The 22,928-nt window shown below is 39.1% G+C and overlaps 1 protein-coding gene across 2 annotated transcripts in view; it reads left to right on the top strand.

Annotated features, from left to right (window-relative positions):
• Positions 1 to 22,928, top strand: part of RUNDC3B (RUN domain containing 3B) — a 199,866-nt gene that overhangs the window by 124,691 nt on the left and 52,247 nt on the right. For both annotated transcript variants that reach the window (XM_017851665.1, XM_017851655.1), the window contains 2 exons: positions 7,616 to 7,784; positions 14,446 to 14,603. In XM_017851665.1, the coding sequence (XP_017707154.1) occupies positions 7,616 to 7,784; positions 14,446 to 14,603 (327 nt within the window). The remainder of the gene's footprint in view (positions 1 to 7,615; positions 7,785 to 14,445; positions 14,604 to 22,928) is intronic.

Here is a 22,928-nt window from a genome sequence, read left to right as displayed (position 1 = left end):
AAAAAAAAAAAAAAAAAAAAAAAAAAAAAAAAAAAAAAAAAAAAAAATTAGCCAGATGTAGTGGTGCTTGCCTGTAGTCTTAGCTACTTGGGAGACTGAGGGGAGGGGATTGCTTACGCTCAGGAGTTTGAGGCTGTAGTGAGCTGTGGTCATGCCATTGCTTTCCAGCCTGGGAAAGAGAGTGAGATCCTGTATCAAAAAAAGAAAAAAAAAAATCCTTGAGGTGATGGATACCCTCAATTACCCTTATGTGATTATTACATATTAAATGCCTGTATTGAAACATCATATGTACCCCATAAATATATACCTCACCTGTTATGTACCCATAACCATTAAAAATAAAAATAATTATTTAGAAGTTCAAATCGCTGAATTTTTTACATCAAAGCTCTGAAATAAACTATAAATAAATAATTTAGTTTTAGATGTATTTCATTTGTGCAGTTTACAGTTGGGTTTTGTTCTGTGATACAGGTTTTTTTTTTTCCTTAATGAGTGATTTTAGCCTATTCACACTTATTGATTCGTAATATCAATTACCATAACTATATAATGCCCACACATACCTATTTCTTTAGTTGGTGTTAGCCAATACAGTAGCCGTTAGCCACATGTGGCATTCACTACTTCAGATGTAAGTAGTGTGACTGAGGAACTGAATTTTCATTTAAATTTAATTTTGATTAATTTAAATTTAAAATTGATGCTACATTGTTGAGGGAAATTGAAGAAGATGTAAGTAAATAAAAAGATATCCTTGTTAATTAATTGAAACACTTCATATTCTTAAGATGGCAATACTTCTGAATTGATCTGCAGATTCAATTCAGTTGCTATCAGTATTCCAACATCCTTTTTTGTTTGTAGAAATGGACAAGCTAATCCCAAAATTTGTATTGAATCGCAAGGGATCCTAAATAGCCAAAACAATCTTGAAAAGGAAATACAAAATCAGAGGACTCATACATCCTAATTTCAGAATTTGCTACAAAGCTCCAGTAATCAGAAAAATATGCCTCTAGCACAAGGATAGACATGCAAATCAACAGAATTAAATTAAAATTCTGTAAATAAACCCATACATTTATGGTCAGTGGAGTTTTGAAAAGGGTACCAAAACCATTCAATGGAGAAAGAATAGTGTTTTCACCAAATGATGCTGGGACAACTGAATATTTACATGCAAATGAATGAATTTGGACCTTAAACTCATATGAAATGCAAAAATTAATTCAAAAATGAATCCAAGACCCAAATGTAAGAGCTAACACTATAAAATCTTATAAAGGAAACATAGATGTAAATTTTTCATAACCCTGAGTTAGGCAATTGTTTTTTTAATACGACACCAAAAATATAAATAACAGAAGAAAAAATAGATAAGTTGGACTTCATCAAAATTAAAAACTTGCATTATCAAAGGATACCATCAAAAAATGAAAGAGTGACCCAGGGACTAGGAGAAAATTTTTGCAAGTCATATACAAAATCAGGGTCTAGTATTTAGAATATATAAAGAACTGCTACAACTTAGCAACACAAATATAAATAACCCAATTTTAAAATGGGCAAAGAACTTGAATAACTATTTCTCCAAAGAAGATGTACAGTGGTCAAGAAGCACATGAAATGATACTCAAGATCATTAGTCATTAGGGAAATGCAAAGTCAAACCACAGTAAGACACCACTTTATACCCACAGGGATAGCTATATCCAAAATCAACAAAATATAAGTATTGGTGAGGATGTGGAGAAGTTGCATTTCTGATGGGGAAATATAAAATGATGCAGTTGTTGTGGAAATAAGTTAGATAATTTCTCAAAAGTTAAATACAGAATTACCGTGTGATTCTGAAATTCTACTCCTAGATATCAATTCTCTTTCCACCCAAGAGAACTGAAAACATATGGTCAGACAAAAACTTGTACATGAACGTTCATTATTCTTAATAGCCAAAAGTGGACACAACGCAAGTGTTCATCAGTTGGTGAATAAATTAAAAATGTAGTGTATCCATACAATGGAGTATTACTCAGCCTTAAAATGGGGTGAAGCATTAATACCTACTACAACATGGATAAACCTTGAAAACATTATAGGTGAAAGACGTTAAGCACAAAAGAACTCAGATAGAAGACTGTTTCTGGCACATCTAGAGTGTCTGTTTCTCTTCTCTGGAAATCTTTTGTCTCTCCTTTGGGCATTCTTGGTTTATATGTTAATTCCTTATATCTGTAAACTGTAATGTAATGGGGAGCTGAGCAAGAAGACACGAGGCAGATGAGAACAGAGTAGCCTTTACTGGGCTCGCAGGCAAGGTTTACTGGTCCTCTAGGAGGAGGGCCGAGGAAGTCGCACTCAGGGCGGGTATCAGGGGCATTTTATAGGGTGAGGTAGGTGGGGTTTGTAGGTTTCGGTTTTCCTGAGTTAGGTTTCGATTTCTGAGGAATGACGTGTCCAGGAGCTTGCACAGAGTGGGGGTTTTTTGGCGGGCGTGGGCTTTTTTTGCGCACTGAGAGTCTTAGCAGGAAGTGAAGGGTGGGAAGTCCTAACAAAGGGCCTGCCATGCCAGGTGATACCGCCATGTTGGGTCTAGATTCCTGCCTAACATTCCGACCTCTTTCTAATAAGAAAAAGGGGCAACGTATTCATCTGGCTGCTTCCTGCTGGTATAGGCCGTTGTGGGGTTCTTTGGAGGTCAGAACTCGGGTATAGGGGTGGAGTAGCATCTGATTGAAAGTGACCCGGGAGACTCCTTTCATGTGGTCCTGGATGAAGTGGAGGACACAGGGAGCTGCGGAGGCAGTTAGATGTGGAGGTGCAGATCCTGTCCGGTTGCACCAGGAAGCATTGGGGGTGGAACTGTTGAAGCTGGGACAGGGTGAGGTGGCTGAGACACTTGTGTGTGATGAGATCTGATAGTCAGTGAGAAGACTAGACAGTAAGAGAATGTCCTAGGGTGAGCTTGAAGGCCTCCTTGGTAAGTTCTGTGGCAGCTGCCAGGGCTCGCAGACAAGGTTGCCAGCCCTGGACCGTGGGGTCTAACTGCTTGGAGAGATAGGCCACAGCCTGGTATGTGGATCCAACCGGCTGGGCTAGGAGGCCAGTAGCTACCTTTTGACACTCCTCGGTGAATAGGTGAAAAGGCCGAAGGGGTTGGGGAGAGAGAGAGCAGGGGCAGAAAGGAGACAGTCCTGAAGCTTCTTGAAAGAGTTGGCAACTAATGAGGGGTCAGACAGCGGTCCAGTGGGTGCTTCCTTGGCAGCCGGGTAGAGGGGCTTGGCTAGGACCCCGAAGTTGGGAATCCAGTGCCTGAAATACCCTACCAGTCCTAGGAAGGACAAGACCTCTTCCGTATCCTGAGGAGGCTGGAGAGTTTCGATGAGGCTTATTCTATCCACCATGAGGCTTTTGTAGTGGGTGTGAGGAATATGCCTAGGTAGGTGACAGAAGGGGTGCAAAGCTGAGCCTTGGCTGGGGTAACCCGATAACCTCGGTCCCCAAGAAAATTTTAAAGTGTAGCAGTATCCGCAAGGGAGCTCTCCCAGGAGGGACTACGTAGTAATAAGTCATCTACATATTGCAATAGTGTGCTGTGGGTAAGGGGACAGAGGCTAACATCCTGTGCCAGTGCCTGTCCGAAAAAATGGGGGCTATCTCGGAACCCTTGAGACAACAGTCCAAGTCAGCTGGGAAGAAATATGAGTGTCTGGATCTTCCCATGTAAAGGCAAACAGAAAGTGACAGTCAGGGTGTAGGGGAATGGTGAAGAAGGCATCCTTTAGGTCAAAGAAAGTAAAATGAGTGGTATCAGGGAATGTGCGAGAGAAGTGTATATGGGTTAGGAACAACTGGAAAGGTGGAGACTACTGCCTTATTGATGAGGCGTAGATCCTGCACAAGGCGGTAGGCCCCAGAGCTTTTCCGTACAGGCAGGATAGGAGTATTGCGTGGTGAGTTGGCAGGGACTAGAATTTGCTGCTGGAGCAGGCGCATGATGATGGGTTTTAGTCCCTGTCGGTGTTCAAGGGAGATAGGGAACTGGGGTCTAGAGGGAAACTTGGAGGGATCCTTCAGCCAGATGCAGACTGGAGTATGGTGCTGGGCAATGATTGGGGTAGAGGTGTCCCACATCTTAGCATTAATGGGGACTAGAAACGGGAGTGGGGGGTCAGCCTGGCGGGGTTTAATCAGGCGAGAGGAGGGGAAAGAAGAACGCGAGGTGCAGGGAGGGGTTGGGCCGGAAGTGAACTGAGGCCCCTAGCTTGGAGAGGAGGTCTCGTCCTAACAAGGAGACTGGGCATGAAGGAATAAGAAATGAGTGCAAGAAGAGGGAGCCATCCAGGCGGCAAGACAGAGGAGGAGTCTGGCGGTAGGTGGAGGGAGTGCCATCAATTCCCATGACCGTGACAGCGGAGGGATGGCTGGGGCCACTGAAGGAAGGCAAAACAGAGTAGGTAGCCCTCGTATCCATAAGGAAGGATATGGACTTATCCGCTACCTGGAGCATAACCCTGGTCTCGGTGACAGTAAGAGGGGTTCCCGAGTCTGAGCCTCTTCAATCTTCGTCGGTGTTGAGGAGCTGGAAGACGCCTCTAGTACCTGGAGGAGGGTTGTCACGTGGAGGCGTAGCGACCGTCTTCAGGTTGGGGCAGTCTGACTTCCAATGGCCTATCTGCCGACAGCTCGGACAGGGGCGAGTTGGCTCCTGAGGGTTGGGGCACTGCTTGGCCCAGTGGCCTTCGTTGCCACATTTGAAACAGGCACCAAGTGGCGCTTGGGGAGTACCTCTTCTCTGAGAGCTCCTGGAGCCAGATGGCCTCAGGGCTTCTACCAAGGCCTGGGTTTGGAGTTGTACCTTCTGTTGTAGCCTGGCCTGTCGCTGGGCCTCAGCTGCTTCCTCCCTGGAATTGTAGACCTTGAAGGCCAGTTTGACTAAATCCTAGATGGTAGTTTGAGGGCCGTCCTCCACCTTTTCAAATTTTTTCCGGATATCCGGAACGGACTGAGAAATAAAGTACATAGCCAAGATGGTTCCTCCTGCGGGGGAGGCAGGGTCAAAGCGGATGTACTGAGTGAGTGCCTCAGTCAGTCAGTTAAGAAAAATGGCCAGATTTTCATCTGAGTCTTGGACTACCTCCTTTAATTTATTAAAGTTGACCGACTTATTGGAGGCTGCCTGCATGCCGGCAAGAAGGCACTGTACCATCATGTCTCGGCGTTGGCGGCCTGCCTGCCCAACCTGGTGGTCCTAGCTGGCCTTGGCCAAGGGCACCACCTCGGTGCCTACTGGCATTGGGGGGTCAGTTAAATGAACCTGGTCAACATGCTGCCTGGCTGCCGCTAGGATACCTCCTGTTCCTCAGGGGACAGGGTTGAGGTCATAACGACATGGAGATGATGCCAGGTGAGGTCATACGCCTGGCATAGGTATCTGAACTCTTTGATATACAGAGTGGGGTTAGCCAAGAAAGAGCCTACATGCTTTTCAATCTTAGGTCTGCCAGCAAAACGGCACATGGACCCGGACCACTCCTTTGGCGCCTGCCACTTCCTGCAAGGGGCACAGGAGGTCGGTCTTGGACCGGGTATGGGCTGAGACAGGCGAGGAGGAGGAGGAGGAGTTAGGAGAGACAGGATCCGTCAGGTTGGAGTTAGGAGAGACAGGATCCGTCAGGTTTGGTGGGGACACAGGAGGAGTGGACAGAAGGGGTGGCGCCAACGAGGACGGAGATGACAATGGGTCAGAGTAAGGGGGAGGTTGAGCGGGGGACTGAAGCGGGGTCAGGGAAAGAGTATCAGGGGGCTCAGAGAAAGAGGAGGAGTCGTCCTTCTCCTTGCTTGAGGGAGTAGATTTCACGAGCAAGACCTGGGCCAACAAACATCGGGCACAGAGGTCTGGTCTGGGTGGGAATGCAAGTCCTAAAAGGCCTGAACGTAGGGTACCTCGGACCATTTGCCTAGCCTCTTGCAAAACTTGGTCAGATCTGTGAGGATATTTAAAGTCTAGAGTGCGTTCTGCAGGCCACTGAGACTGATTATCTAATTTATACTGCGGCCATGCCACTGTGCAGAAGAAAATAAGCCACTTTCGTTTTAGGTCTTGGCTGAGACCTAAAGCCTGGAAATCAGCCAAGAGGCACCCCAGAGGGGATTTTGGGTCTGGTTTGGACTGGGCAGCCCCCATGATCCTGAGGCGGGCAGTCCGGAGGCAACGGGAGCATCCTCCCACTGCCACGCAGAGTGCGGGGTGTGGCGGCTTCCGGAGAGGTTGGACGTCTCCTAGTCCTTGGTGCCGAGGTCACAGGTGACGGACGGGGGAGGCCCTGATGTGGCCGCATTTTCGGGCAGGGACTCCCGGAGCCTGCAGTATGGGAGAAAACTTACCCAGCAGTGATTGAATTGAGTCTCGGATTTGGTGAAAGGGCTCCTGGCTCGGAGAGGAGGTTCTGGCTCCGGGAGAGGAGAGCCTGCCCTAACCGGCAGGGGTCTGGGGAGGGGTCTCCTCCCAGTTTACGGCACCAATGTAATGTAATGGGGAGCCGAGCAAGAAGACACAAGGCAGATGAGAACAGAGGTAGCCGTCATTGGGCTCGCGGGCGAGATTCACCGGTCCTCTAGGAGGAGGGCCGAGGAAGTTGTGCCCGGGGCGGGTATCGGGGGGGCCTTTTATAGGGTGAGGTAGGTGGGATTTGTAGGTTTCGGTTTTCCTGAGTTAGGTTTCAATTTCTGAGGAATGACGTGTCCAGGAGCTTGCACAGAGCAGGGATTTTTTAGCAGGAGCGGGCTTTTTTCGTGCGCTGAGAGTCTTAGCAGGAAGTGAAGGGCGGGAAGTCCTAACGGCTTGCCATGCCGGGTGATACCGCTATGTTGGGTCTAGATTCCTGCCTAACATAAACCTCACTTGAACTTCTGTAGTATCTCTAGGGTTGGTTTCTGTTTGGATGAACAGAGGCAAGATGGTGCACTTCCGGGTTCTTCATCCCCCCAACTTTTCCCACGCGCGGGAAAATGCAGCCGTCCACCCGGGAAGGCGCAGACCAACTAGGCATGCGCCAGGTGATGTCAATCTGAAGAGACCAAGATTTACCTGGTCGCACCTGTGGAACGCCCCGACACGCCTGTGCCCCGCCTATTGCCCTCCCACTCCTAGAAAAGCCGCTCGGGAGGAACGCCACGCACTGACTTCCCAGCTTCCCCACTGCGGTGGGGACTGTTGGAACTCCCTCCGAGAGCTGCACGGGTGACTCAGTTGGCCTCATTTGCCGGAGGCCAACAGACCTCTCCCTACCCACCTTCTTCCCCTGAACCTAGGTGACCAAAATAAACTTGCAGTTTTGCTCCTACCCTTGCCTAGCCGCTGGTTCTTTTGTGCCCACTCTGGTGGTCTTAGAAAAACAAATCAGTTTCCAAGAGGGATTCAGCAGCCTATGCTAACTTGCCTTTTTTTTTTTTTTTCAGGAAGCTAAAATCTTTATAATATCATTGTAATTCTGTATTTAGTACTGAATATTTTCAAATTTTTTCACTGTAGCTTGCAAATATAAAAGTGTTTAAGAATCAAGTTGGAACATATTTTTAACTTTTAAAAAAATTTTGATATTCCCAGTTCTGATAGTATCAGCAGTGATGAGGAGGAGCTAAGGACTTTGGGAAGCAGTGGTAGTGAAAGCAGTACTCCAGAGAATGTCGGACCTCCTTTCCTCATGGATGAGAACAGTTGGTTCAACAAGTGTAAGAGAGTTAAACAAAAGTATCAGCTTACCCTGGAACAGAAGGTATTTTAAAATTATCAAAATACACTTAATTTTATTCTTGTTATTGCCTTTGAACTGTGACTGCCGAAATATTTTTAACTGAATAAAATTATTTATCCATTTCTCTCTCTTCTGTTTTTTGAATTGGCCTCCTTTTAATGAAGAAATCACGCAGTCATAGAAGATGCTTTTGTTTGTTGAACTTTTTCCAATTTTATGTTTTAACATAAAAACAAGCCATTATTTTAATAAGCAGTTTAATTTATGTATTTGAGATTTTAATTTCTATCATTAATTTTATAAAAGATTATTGGTTTGTGAAAATGCAGTGATTGCCTAAGCACGTACATCTGTTTTTTGAAAATTAGATATTTTAGCAGCTCTTGTGTGTTAAGCACTGTAGTAGGCAAAGTGGAGTATATAACAGAAAGAAAACAAACTCTATTAAGGAGTTTTAACCATTACTTTTTTATTGTATTTTCTATTTTCCCTTTTCTTCTTCTTTAATATCATCATTCATAGATGATATAAATAAGGAAAGCCCAATGGAATTAGTGATAGAAATATTCAAAAAATTAAAATGCAGTGGGGAAATTGTTATCATTTTACAAATATAAATAATTTTATCTATACAGATAGCTGTTGCTTAGAAAATACTTTTTAAATCCAAATTATATAGCTATAAACATTTGCATAATGCATATGAAGAAAACTTTTCATGCGCTATTAAAGGAGACTTGTGGTACCAGCAAGAATTCAGACTAAGATAATCTGAAAGTATCTTCATTGCAAAAATCTGAAAATGCTGAGTAGAATACAGTTTTTTAAAAGATTTATTCAGAGCAACTCCCTCAAGAAAAGGAACTCACTAGGGATCAGAAACATAGACCTAACACAATAAGAATATGTGCATATATTGAGAGAACTGTAGGCCCCAGGGATGGGGGTGAAGACATAATTCCTTAACCTAGAAACTTGCATTTTAACACCAACAGGGAAACAGCAGGCATAGGACCCTGTCATTCAGGTGGAAATTGAACCTAGAATGCAGGAGTGAGATGCAAAATGACAGAGTAAACAAATAAATTTGTAAAGAAACCTTGGTTACATGAAATAGCAAAAATAATGACCAATATGGGGTGACACTGGTATACTGAAATATGTTTAACTGGCTCTTTTAGAGGAGATGGAAACAGAAGCCCTCAATTGTAGTGTTTGCCAGTTTTTCTGGGATAAATACTCCCATCATGGCCAATTTAAAGCTACCAATATGACATCACTGAATGCAAAATTGGGAAGAGATGCACAGTAGAACACCATTCCATAGTATTTCTACTAAGATAGATGAAATAGATGTAAATGACTGTAAGAACATAGATAATAATAGTTAAAATATGGTGAAATAATTAGAAAGTGATGAATTTTGATTAGTTATTGCCTTTGTGTTTAATATAATTTACTGAGTTGTAAATTTATATAATTTAATTTTTACTAACAGCAATGTTTTACAACTGAGTTAAATTTCTGAAATTTAACAGTCAATTCTTGAGAGCCTATACAAGCCAGCTACAGACCACCACTGGGAGTATGAATGCAGAGCAGAACTAAAACACTGACTGAAAAACATCAGAAAGAGTGAGAGATGCACAGTAGAACACCATTACACAGTGTTTCTACTAAGATAGATGAAATAGATGTAAATGACCATAAGAACATAGATAATAATTAAAATATGGTGAAATAATTAGAAAGTGATGAATTTTGAGTAGTCTTTTGAGCTAGTCTTTCAAGGTCTTTGTAATATAGTGAAGGAAGTTAGAGACATTTTTAAATGTGTGTGCCTGTTTCCAAAATTAACATTTAGAAGTTGCAATTAAGAGAATAGAAGTAGAATGTTTAATTTTCAAACTAGTAGAGGGAAAGAAAAGAAATAAGGAAAGACTGATCAGTATAATAGAAGGGAACACATTAGAAAAAATAAGGATAGTGAAAAGAGAACAAAAAATGCAAATTACATATAACCAGAAGAGTCAACACCACCATAAAAGTAAATGGCAGAAACTTGCCAGTTAAGATAAACTCTTAGATTTATTGAAAAATAATTATAAAATTTAGCTCTATGCTATTGATAAGAGAGACACATAACATATAATGACATAAAAAGTTGAAACTAGGGGAATAAATATACTAGACAGATACTAAAAGAATTCTATGTCAATATCATTAAATGTAGACGTTAAGGCGGAAACATTTTTTTAAAAGACAGTGTCTTTCTTTAGTCTTAATAATGCTTACTTTAGCATTCACCAAGAACATATATCAGTGCTGAACTTACATATATTTAACAATATATCCATGAAAATGTAAAGCAAAAGTTAATTAAATGTCAAGAATAAATTGGTAATTCCATAATTATAATAAGAAATTTTAAGGTCTTTCAGAGTAATTTATAGATTGAACGGATGTAGTGAACTTCAGTAACACAATTAATAAACCTGATCTAAAATATATTAAATGTTAACAATTAGAATATGTAACCTTTTCAAGCGTATATGGAACAGCTATAGTGTTTTGTTTTGTTTTGTTTTGTTTTTTGTTTTTGTTTTTGAGATGGAGTCTCGCTTTGTCACCCAGGCTGGAGTGCAGTGGTGCAATCTTGGCTCACTGAAACCTCCACCTCCTGGGTTCAAGTGATTCTCCTGCCTCAGCCTTCCAAGTACCTGGGACTACAGGCATGTGACACCATGCCTGGTTAATTTTTGTATTTTTAGTAGAGACGGGGTTTCATGACATTGGCTAGGCTGGTCTCTAACTCCTGACCTCAAGTGATCTGCCCACCTTGGCCTCCCAAAGTGCTGGTATTACAGGCATGAGCCACTGCACCCAGCCAATTTTTTATGGAGCACACTAAGTCACAAAACAAATGTCCACAAATACCAAAGAAATGATACAATATTATCATTTTAGTATAACTTTTATATTAATATAAGGTCATGTGAATAGTGCAGTAAAGTTAGATATCAATACAAAAAGTTTAGCACCACCCACATGTGACCCATGAAATTAAAGAAAAAATTGTCTAAATTATAGGTCAAAAAATTGATGAAATAGAATACTTTAAAATGAATGAGAATGAAAATAATGCATACTAACCGTTGTAAGTTGCCACACAACTTGTATAGTACTTGTAGAAATACTTAGATATTTAGAAAAGAAACAATGAAAATTACAGAGATAAGTATCCAAGAAGTAGTCAAAGAGCAACCAAACCAGTTCAAAAAGAAGGAAAGTAATAAAATAACAGATATTGATGAAGTAAAAAACAAAGAAACATAATTAACAAAACCAAGAGATAATTATTTGCAAAAATTAATGAAATAGACATTCTAGCTAGAATAATTTTTTTTTAAAATTAAGGCACAGATAATCTTAAGAATGGAAGAATAGACAGCACAGCATAAATGTGGGAGAAACCCTCCCAATAATTATTAGAGAATATTTAAATAATTTTATGATAATACTTTGCAAAACAAAGAATTTTTATAAATACTACTTATCAAAACTGATAGATATATAGCCATTTAACAAATTGAATAAGTAGTTTAAAATCTATCCAATCCCCCACCAAAAAAAACTATCATGTATTGTTTTGATGAGTCTACCAAATACAGTCATGCACTACATAATAATGTTTTGGCCAACAATGGGTCATGTATATGAGGTGGTCCCATAAGATTATAATGGAGATGAAAAATTCCTATCACTTAGTGATGTAGCCATGGTAATGTTGTAACACAATGCATTACTCATGTGTTTGTGGTGATGCTGGTGTAAATACACCTATTTCCCTGCCAGTCATTAAAAACTAGCATATACAATTATGGACAGTACATAATACTTGATAATAAAATACTGTTACTGGTTTACATATTTACTATACAATACTTTTTAGTCGTTATTTTTTAGTGTACTCCTTCTACTTAAAAAACAAAAAAAATTAAGTGTAAAACAGCTTCAGGCAGGTCTTTTAGGAGGTAGTCCAGCAGTAGGCATTGTGATCATGGGAGATGACAGCTCCATGTATTAATGCTCCTGAAGTCTTTCCAGTCAGACAAGAGGTGGAAGTGGAAGACAGTGATATTGATGATCCTGACCCTGTGTAGGCCTAGGTTAATGTGTGTGTTTGTGTCTTCATTTATAATGAAAAGTTTAAAAGTTAAAAAATTTTAAATGTGTAAATAGAAAAAAAGCTTATAGAATAAGGATGTGAAAAGAAAATATTGTTGTATAGCTGTGCAATGTATGTTTTAAACTGTTATTACAAAATAGTCAAAAGATGTTTAAAAGTTTGTAAAGTAAAATGTTAGAATAAACTAAGTTCAATTTTATTACTGAAGAAAGAAAACAAAAATAAATTTAGTGTAGGCTAGGTGTACAGTGTTTATAAAGTCTGCAGTAGGGTACTGTAGTTGTAGGCCTTTACATTCACTAACTACCCACTCACTGACTCACTTTGAGCAATTTCCAGTCCTGCAAGTTCCATTTCACAGTAATGGCCTACATAGTTGTGCCTTTTTTTAAAAAAAAAATCTTTTATACCATATTTTTACTGTCCCTTTTCTATGTTTAGATATATAAATACTTGCCATTGTATTACAGTTGCCTACAGTACTCAGTATAGTAACATGCTGTACAGGTTTGTAGCCTAGGAACAATAGGCTATACCATCTAGCCTAGGTGTGTAGTAGACTGTACCATCTGGGTTGGTGTAAGTACACTCTGTAATGTTCATAGAATGGCAAAATGGCCTAGCAACACATTTCTCAGAACATATCCCCATCATTAAGTGGCACTCAACTGTATGAGTGATCCCTATTTTATATGGACTGTTCCTGAGAATAGAAAAAGAAGGAATAGTTTTCAATGAATTTAATGAATCCCAGTATAACTTTTATACTAACATAAGATCATGTGAATATAGTATCAAGTGGGAATGTGATTAGTATAAAACCAGTAGTAAGAATGATTACTACAATGGCAATGTCAATAGCAATATCTAGTAAATGTGAAGATATACACGGCCTATATCCTAGGAATTCTCCTCCTAGATATATCTCCTTGGATGTGCGTACCAGGAGACATAACAGTGTGTTCACAGCATTATTGTTTATATTAAGAAAAACCTAAAGTGATCCAAATGATCATTGAGAGAACAGTGACAGAAGAGTGAATAAACTGCAATATTCATACAATGGAATACTATACAGTTTTTAGAGCAAATGAACTATAGCTAGACTCATCAATATAGACAAAACATTTTCAAAAGGATATTGACAAAACCAAGCAAAATTAAACAACTTATTGTTTAAGATGACACATATTTATAGTAAAACTGGAAAGAAAAGTAAAGAGATGATAAATACAAATCTAGGATATTGTTACCTTTGCAGAGGAGACAATCAAGGAAGGCATTATATTGGCTTTTAAAGTATTGGTGATTAATCTAGGTTGTGGATATGTGAGTATTCTTTAATTACTAATGTTTATGAATATATATTGTTTATATTAAGCTGTATATATATGAAATATTCATTTATAAAATTTAACTTCTGAGATTTTATTATAGAAAACATTTGAGAATTATCAGGAAGAAATATGAAAAATAAGCTCTTAAAGAATAGTATTAACTACTCTTAACATGTATCATAAATCTAAAATAAGTGAAAGTTTATTAATGACACATGAATAGGGTAACATGTAATAGAAGAATACTTTAAAAGTTTCTAATTAAAATCCTTAGAGGAATTTCAAAGTACATTGCAACTAAAAAGAATAGAATGCCATGGGAAGAGAACAATCAGAAAACAGGAAAGAGCTTTTGAAAATTAAAAATATGATTTCCTGAATTCAGAAATTTAGTACAAAGGGTTGGAAGATAAATTCAATAAGGTTTCCCAGAAAGCAGGGCAGAAGGACAAAGAAAAAGTAAAGAGTAAAAGGTTAAGAGATCATTCCAAAAAGTCTTATATCCTATTACGTGTTTACCAATAATAATAGCTAGTAATTATACATAGCATGCAGTGTACTAGACACTGTTCCAAGCAATTTACCTGTATTGATTCATTTAATCCTACCAACTGGGGTACTCTGATGGGTCGTACTTTTTTTAGATGGTGAAACTGTGGCACAGAGAGCTTAAGTAACTTGCCCAAGGACACATAGCTGATAAGTGGTAAAACTGGAATATGACACTAGGCCGGCAGGCCTAACCAAAACATTATACTACCTCTCACTAACATATTAATGCTAAAATGTTAATGTCTATGTGTTTTTGAAAAATAATCACAAAGAGGCAACTTTCTAATTGGTTATTCTGTTTTTAGGTCTGTATTTTGAAGCTAGGAGTCATGCAGTTGTTTTGAAGCTTAGAATTACAATGTTTTAACTAAGTTTTGCATCAAATTAGTTTCTCAAACTTCAAAGAAGAGTTTTAAATAATGGAGAATATATGTTATATTTTTATATTCAGTTAAAATAAATTTTTTACTAATTTTTCAGTAATGCTTTGAAATTGTTTCATTACAATATAAATAGGAATAGTATTTAAGCTACTCAGCATTTATCTTCAGGATATGTATTAGAATTTTTCAGTTGCTATATCTTGATGATACTGGATTTCCAGGGTTACCTTGAAGAACTCTTACGACTTCGAGAGAACCAACTATCTGAATCTGTCTCCCAGAATAAAATACTACTTCAAAGGATTGAAGATTCTGATCTGGCCCATAAACTGGAGAAGGAACAATTAGAATATATAATTGTGGAGCTTCAAGATCAGCTGTAAGTACAAGCCTTTTAGAAAAATGTTGGTAGTATGTAAACATTAAGACAAAATGTCATGTTTTAATATAGGAGGCAAATTCCAGTAAATCTGATTGCTTGTTAATTCTTTTTCACCTACACATTTTTTGAAAGTTTACTTTTGTTTTTGTTATTACAAAAGTAATCCATGTTAATTTCAGAAACTTAAAAAAATACAAGAAGAGGCCGGGTGCAGTGGCTCATATCTATAATCCCCCGCACTGGGGAGGCTGAGTTGGGCAGATTGCTTGAGCCCAGGAGTTAGAGACCAGCCTGGGCAATGTGGCAAAACCCCATCTCTACTAAAAATATAAAACATTAGCTAGGCATGGTGGCATATGTCTGATTGAGCCACAGCATTCCATTCTGGGTGACAGAGCAAGACTCTGTCAAAAAAAAAAAAAGAAAGAAAGAAAGAAAGAATAAGAATAAGAAAATACAAGAAGAGAGTAAAAATTACCTTCAGTTGTGTTACCCAGCATAAACTGGTTATAACTTGGTGTATATTATTCCAAATGCGAATGTATAATTCTTAAAGTAGTTATTGATTGACTGATTATAAATAGATGGTATTTAGACTAGTGCTACTCAAAGTATAGTGCTGGTACGTTAACTGTTACTAGGTTGTGCCAGAATGTCACTAAGCAGAGTTTAGGATAGCTGAGTTATTTTTTAATAGCAAGACTTTTTTTTGATGAAGAAAGCAGTATATGGAGCTACTTTCTGGTACAAGCCTCTTGTCACTGTTCAAAGCACTTGTACTTTGTCAGGCTTGTACTTTGTATTTTGTCAGGCTTGCTTTGTTCAATTGCTTATTGTGAAAATTTTCACATATTAATATGTAATCTTAAAAAATAATTTAAATTTTTTTATTTTGAAGTAATTTCAAATTTTCAGAAAAGTTATAAGGACAGTACAAAGAATTCCCATATAACCTTTCCTAGATTCATTATTTTCAACATTTTGTCACATTTGTCTTATAATTCTGTTCCTTTCCCTAAACACATACACATTTTTTAACCACTTGAGAGGTTGCATACATTATGGTCCTTCATTCCTTACTGCTTCAGTGTCATTCTTAAGAACTAAAATGTTCCCTTATGTGATCATAGTTCAGTTGTCAATTAAAGATATTTAAATTGATGTACTTTCACCTATAATTCATTTTCTGGTTTTGTCAAATGTCTAAATAATGTCCCTTACTACAAATTTTATTTCTTTGGTACTGGGTCCAATTCAGGATTCTGTTTGCATGTGGTTGTCAGCTACTTTAAACTTAAAACAGTTTTCAGTCTTTTTCTTGCATGAGATTGATATTTCTAAAGAAAACTAGCTAGAATTCTTATAAAATGCCCCTTAATTTGTGTTTGTTTACTTTTTCCTTATGATTAGAATGAGCTTATCCATTATTGGCTGGATTACAAAATAAGTAGTTATGTTCTATTGGGGATATGAACACCCAGAGGCACATAGTCTGTTGGACCTTTATTAATGATATTAATCATTTGGTTAAGATGTTTTTCTCTTCTGTATAGTTACTGCTATTCCTTCTGTTCCTTATAAATTAATTAACACATAATTTATAAGTAGATACTTGAAAAATTTCAACTTTTATTTTGGATTCAGGAGGTATATTTGTTACATGGGTATGTTACATGATGCTGAGATTTGGGGTGTGATTGATCCTGTCACCCAGGTAGTCAGCATAGTACCCAATAGGTAGTTTTTCAACCCTTACCCCCCACCCTTCCTCTCCCTTCTCGTAGTTCCCTGTGTCTAATAATGCCATCTTTATGGCCACGTGTGCCGAATATTTAACTACCAGCTATAAGTGAGAACATGAGGTATTTGGTTTTCTGTTTCTGCATTAAATCACTTAGGATAATGACCTCTGGCTGCATCCATGTTGCTGCAAAGGACATGATTTCATTCTTTTTTATGGCTGCATGGTAGTCCATGGTGTTGATGTACCATATTTTCTTTATCCAATCGACTGTGAATGGGCTCCTCAGTTGATTCTATGACTCTGCTATTGTCAGTAGTGCTGTGATTAACATAGGAGTGCATGTCTTTTTGGCAGAACAATTTATTTTCTTTTGGATATATACCTAGTAATGGTATTCCTGGGTTGAATGGTAATTCTGTTTTAAGTTCTTTGAGAAATCTCCAAACTGCTGTCCACAGTGGCTGAACTAATTCATTCCCATCAATAGAGTGTAACCATTCCCTTTTCTCCATAGCCTTATCGGCATCTGTTGTTTTTCAACTTTTTAATAATAGCCCTCTGACTAGTGTCAGAATGGTTTTGATTTCCATTTCTCTGATGATTATTGTGTTGAGCTTTTTTTTCACATTTGTTGGCTGCTTGTATGTCTTCTTTTAAGTATCTGTTCATGTCTTTTGCCCAATTTTTACTGGGGTTATTTGTTTTTTTCTTGTTGATTTAAGTTCCTTACAGGTTCGAGATGTTAGACATTTGTTGGATGCGTAGTTCGTGAGTATTTTCTCCCTTTCTGTAGGTTGTCTGTTTACTCTGTTGATAGTTTCTTTTGCTGTGTAGAAGCTCTTTGGTTTAATTAGGTCCCACTTGTCAATTTTTGTTTTTGTTGTAATTGCTTTCGAGGACTTAGTCATAAATTCTTTTCCATATGTTACATTATTCTGTATATGGCTACCCAGCTATCACAGCACCACTTATTGAATAGGGAGTCCTTTCTCCATTGCTTATTTTTGTCAGCTTTGTCAAAGATAAGATGGATTGTGGGTATGTAGCTATATTTCTAGGTTCTGTGTTCTGTTCTATTGGACTTTGTGTCTATTTGTGTAACGGTATCATTCTGTTTTGGTTACTGTAGCCATCCTTGTAACATAGTTTAATGTTGGGTAACGTGATGCCTCCAGCTTTGTTTTTTTTTTTTTATTAGGATTGATTTGGCTATTTTTGTTCCATATGAATTTTAGGATTTCTTTTCTAATTCTCTGAAAAATTATGCTGGTATTTTAATAGGTATTGCATTCAATCATGCAATTTGTTCTGTAGGTTGCTTGGGGCAGTATATGGTCATTTTCACAGTATTGATTCTTCCAATTCATGAGCATGGAATGTTTTTCCATTTGTTTATGTCATTTCTTTCAGCAGTGTTTTGTAGTTCTCCTTGTAGAGATCTTTCACCTAATTGCTTAGATATATTCCCAGGTATTTTGTGCATGTGTGGCTGTTGTAAATGGGATTGTGTTTTTGAGGTGACTCTCAGCTTGACCGTTATTGGTGTATAGAAGTACAACTGATTTTTATACATTGATTTTATACCCTGAAACTTTACTGAAGTTGTTCTTCAGTTCTAGGAGCCTGTTGGTGGTTGTCAAGATTTTCTAGGTGTATAATTATATCATCAGGAGGTTGTCAAAGTTTTCTAGGCATATAGTTATATCATTAGGAAAGAGAGACAATATGATTTCTCCTTTACCAATTTGGATGCTTTTTATTTATTTTTCCTATTGCTCTGGCTAGGACTTCTATACTATGTTGAATAGGAGTGGCCAGAGTAGGTGTCCTTGTCTTGTTCCACCTCCCAAGGGGGAATGTTTCCAGCTTTTGCCTGTTCAGTGTGATGTTGGCTGTAGGTCTGTCTTAGATGGCTCTTATTATTTTAAGATACATTCCCTCAATACCTAGTTTTTTGAGGGTTTTTATCATGAAGGGATGTTGGATTTTATTGAAAGCGCTTTCTATGTCTATTGATGTGATCATATGGTTTTTGTTTTTTATTTCGTTTATGTGGTAAATCACATTTATTGATTTGCTTATTTTAGCCATCCTTGCATCCTGGGAATAAAGCCTACTTGATCGTAGTTAACTAACTTTTAGAGGTGCTGCTAGGTTTAGTTTGGTAGTATTTTATCGAGTATCTTTGTCTCTGTGTTCATTAGGGATACTGGCCTAAAGTTTTCCTTTCTTGTTGTGTCTTTCATTTTGCTATCAAGATGATGCTGGCTTCCTAGAATGTGTTACAGAAGAGTCCGTCCTTCTTGATATTTTGAAATAGTTTCAGTAGGATTGACACCAGCTCTTCTTTGTATATCTGGTAGAATACAACTGTGAATATATCTGCTCCAGGACTTTTCTTAGTTGATAGATTTCTTATAACTGTTTCAGAGTTTATTGCTCTGATTAGGTTCTCAGTTTCTTCCTGGTTTAATCTTGGGAGGTTGTGTGTTTCCGGCAATTTATCAATTTCCTCTCGATTTTCTAGTTTGTGTGCATAAAACTGTTCATAATAGTCTCTGAAAATATTTTGTATTTCTGTAGGATTAGTTGTAATGTCAACTCTGTCATTTCTCATTGTGCTTATTGGGATCTTCTTTCTTTTTTTCTTTGATAATAGCTAACAGTCTATCAGTCTTGTTTATCCTTTCAAAGAAATGATGTTTGGTTTTATTGATCCTTTGAATAGGTTTTTGTGTCTCAGTCTTGTTCAGTTCTGCTCTGATTTCAGTTACTTGTTTTCTTCTTCTAGCTCTGGGGTTAGTTTATTTTTGTTCTTTTAGTTCCTCTAGGTACGATGTTAGAGTGTTGATTTAAGATCTTTCTAACTTCTTGATGTAGACATTTACTGATAAAAACTTTTAACACTGTTTTGCTGCATCCCAGAGATTTTGGTATGTTGTATCTCTTTTCATTTATTTTAAAGAATTTTTAAATTTCTGTCTTAACTTCATTGTTTACCCAAAAGTTATTCAGGTGTAAGTTTGTTTGATGCCAATGTGATTGTGTGATTTTGAGAGATTTTCTTGCTATTCACTTCCATTTTTCTTCCACTGTGGTTCACATATATGCTTGGTATGATTTCAGGTTTTTAAAATTTTATTTGGACTTGCTTTATGGCCAAGCATATGGTCAAACATCGAATATGTTCAGTGTGCAGATGAAAATAAAGTGTATTGTGTGGTTGATGGGTGGAGTATTCTTTAGATGTCAAATTGGGCAAGTCAAATTTACATCCAGAGTTTGTTAGTTTTCTGTGTTAATGATCCGTCTAATGCTGTCAATGGGGTGTTGAAGTCCACTACTATTATTGTGTGACTAAGTCTTTTGTAGGTCTAGAAGTACTTGCTTTATGAATCTAGGTGCTCCAATGTCAGAGTGTGTGTGTGTGTGTGCACGTGTGTGCGTGCATGTGTGTGTGTGTGTGTATATGACAGTTAAGTCTTTTTGTTGTATTGAACTCTTTATCATTATGTAATGACCATAATGACCTTTTTTGTCCTTTTTTAATGTTGTTTCTTTAAAGTATGTTTTATCCGATATAAGAATAGGACCCCCTGCTCTTTTTTGTTTTTAGTTTGCATGGTAGATCTTTCTTCATGTCTTTACTTTGAGCCTGTGGGTTTCATTATATGTGAGATGGTTATCTTGAAGATAGCAGATGGTGATTGGGTCTTGTTCTATTAGCCACCGTGCCTCTCTGTGTTTTATAAGTGGGGCATTTAGACCATTAACATTCGTGGTTAATATTGCTATCTGATGTTTTGATCCTATCCTGGTGCTGTTAGCTAGTTGCTTTGTAGTCTTGATTGTGTAGTCTCAATAGGGTCTGCAGGCTGTGTATTTAAGTGTGTTTTTATGGTAATACAGATTGTTATTTCATTTCTGTGTCTACAACTCCCTCGAGTATCTCTTGCAAGGCTGGTCTATTGGTAATGAATTCTCATAGTGATTGCTTGTCTGGAAAATATTATACATTTCCTTTTATGAAGCTTAGTTTGGTGGGATATTAAATTCTTGACTGGTATTTCTTTTCTTTAATAATGCTGAAAATATGTTCCCAGTCTCCTCTAGCCTGTATAGCTTCTGTTGGGAAGTCTCCTGTTAGCCTGATAGGATCCCCTTTGTAAGTGATATGACCCTTTTCTGTAGCTGCCTTTGAGATTTTTTCTTTCACATTGACCTAGAAAGTCTGAAGATTCTGTGTCTTGGGGGGTGGTCATCTTGTATAGTATCTCATAAGGGTTCTATGAATTTTTTTTGAATTTATATGCCAACCTATCTAGTGAGATTAGGGAAATTTTTCAGTCCCAGAAGTTCACTTTAGTTCTTTCTTAAAATGACTATGTTGTCATTCAACTCTTAGATCATTTCACTGGCTTCCTTGAAATGGATTTCAACTTTCTTTTCAATCTTGTTAAGTTTCCTTGCCATCTAGATTTTGAATTCTATGTCTGTCATGTCTGATATTTCAATCTGATTAGGATTCATTGCTGGGGAGCTAGTGTGATCCTTTAGAGGTAAGGAAATGCTCTGACTTTTTGAATTGCTGGAGTTCTTGTGCTGATTTCATCTCAGCTGAGGGGGCTAGTGTTTCTTTTTCTTTTATAAACTGCTCACATTTGGATGGGGCTTGTTTTCATTTTCTTTTATCCCTTGAGGGTTCGACTGTTGTGTATAGTTGGTTGGCTTTGTTTTTGGGTCTTTTCAGAGGGCCAAGGTTCTGTATGGGTTCCTTAGTTTGGGCTAGTTTCCTCATTGGGTTTTACAGGCATTGTGTGCTAAAGGAATTTATTTTTGTTTGGTGGTGTAATTCAGGCTGTGATGCAGTAGATGGCATTTAAGAGTAAGGGCTGGCAGATATGCTTACTCAGCTATAAGCCTCCTTTGTATTTGAGTGCCTTCCTAGCAGTGCTTTGGGGAGGGGGAGATGTGGTGGTAGGGGAGATGCGGTGAGGGGAGATGTGGTAGGGGGAAAATGTTGTTGCAGGGTAGAAGATTACCCCTCACTAAGCCTGTTCCTAGGTATTGGGGGAACCCCTCCAATCATGGATGTCTTGCCTATGCTTCCTTAGCCCTAAGGGGGACCCTGGTTGGCTGCACACCCCCTCCCTTAGGGACAGCTCAAGCTGAAGCTTAGATCACCAAAGACTCACAACTCCTTGGGGACCCACTGGTCCTCTGAGCTTGGCAGAGTCAGAGTAGGTTGTGGGATATGTCTTTTGGTGGTTTGATGATGAACCGGATCAAGGGCAGAGGATCCCCAGGCAGGGTATTGATGCCACAGATGTACAGCCTGTGTGGTGCCTGCAGCCTAGGGTTTTTAGCCTGGCAGATGGCTGTGGGATCCCCCAAGCAGATCTCCCTCCAGTGTCTGCCCCAGGAACAGACCTAACCAGCTAGATTTGTCCCAAGCTTTCTATGCTGAAATTGCTGGGCTATCCCAGGTGTTCTAGGCCATGGGGCTCCCTCAAGTAGAAGGTGCAACTGGCCAACAGACTGAACCCTTCCCAGGCTGGTCTTGGGGAGGGAAGGATGCCCAGCTCCCTTGGCGGCACATGAACTCACGCCTCCCTGTTTCTGTTCTGAGTGGGGGCTCCCTCCTCACTAGAGCTCTAACCACATATCTCAATTCTGAAACCCTGGGCAGTGTACTCCAACCCTGGGAGGTTGGGACTGGGCCTGCAGCTTTGTCCTCTGGCCCCATGGGATTGAACACCAGCTGTGCTGGGGGAGCTAAACTGCTCCCAGGTCACTGGCAAAACACTCAGGTGGAGCAGTGGAGGCTGTGCTCTGTGCACCCTCTTATAGGAATGGTGAGGCAGGTGGCTTTGAGAGAAGCTGGAAGACAAGGGGACATGTGGATCAGCCTTGCCCAATCGCATGAGAAAGGGAGCCCTACTTTCTCCTCTGGCTCTGCAGTCAGTAGGTGCTACAGTTACTCAGAGCAAGATGGAGAGGCTTGGGGGATGGAAACCTATGGTTGCATTTTGCTGTAGCTGTCTCATGTTCCACCAACCCTTCTGAGCTCTGCACAGGTTTGAGCTTTGCCTTTGCATACTGTGTGGGCAATTCCTTTGCCGATTCAAATGTCTGTGTGGGTTGTGGGATCTTTTATAGTTAGGATCCCAGAGGTGTGGTGTTCTGTAGTTCATTCACTCTTCCCTTACTTTGGCTCTGTTCAGGACCAAGAGCCAGTCCTTGTGTTAAGAGATTCTATGCAGGCTTTCCAGCTTCCTCTTCAACCTTGGTGTCTGCATCACGTCTCTCTCAACTTTCATTGTTTTCTCTCAAACAATCTGTTTGAAATGTGATGGTTTACTTGATATTTTGGTTTCTCTTGAAGGGAGATGTGTTTCCTGGGTATATCTAATTGGCTATCTTGTCCCCTCCCTCCTAAAAACTTTCCTAGAATTGGACTCTGCAGACACTGTCCCAGTGGTAGCCCAGCTCCACTTCTTCCTTCCAGTGTTATTTTGTAATGAGATACTTTGAGACTAAGTAGATATAAAAGATGATTTTTTTAAGTTAGAAAGTTT

The sequence above is a fragment of the Rhinopithecus bieti genome, unplaced genomic scaffold (assembly GCF_001698545.2).
Source record: "Rhinopithecus bieti isolate Rb0 unplaced genomic scaffold, ASM169854v2 scaffold_1558, whole genome shotgun sequence".
In the NCBI taxonomy this organism is placed as follows: domain Eukaryota; kingdom Metazoa; phylum Chordata; class Mammalia; order Primates; family Cercopithecidae; genus Rhinopithecus; species Rhinopithecus bieti.
The sequence above is the reverse complement of the archived record's forward strand: the minus strand, read 5'-3'. Positions and strand labels throughout refer to the sequence as shown.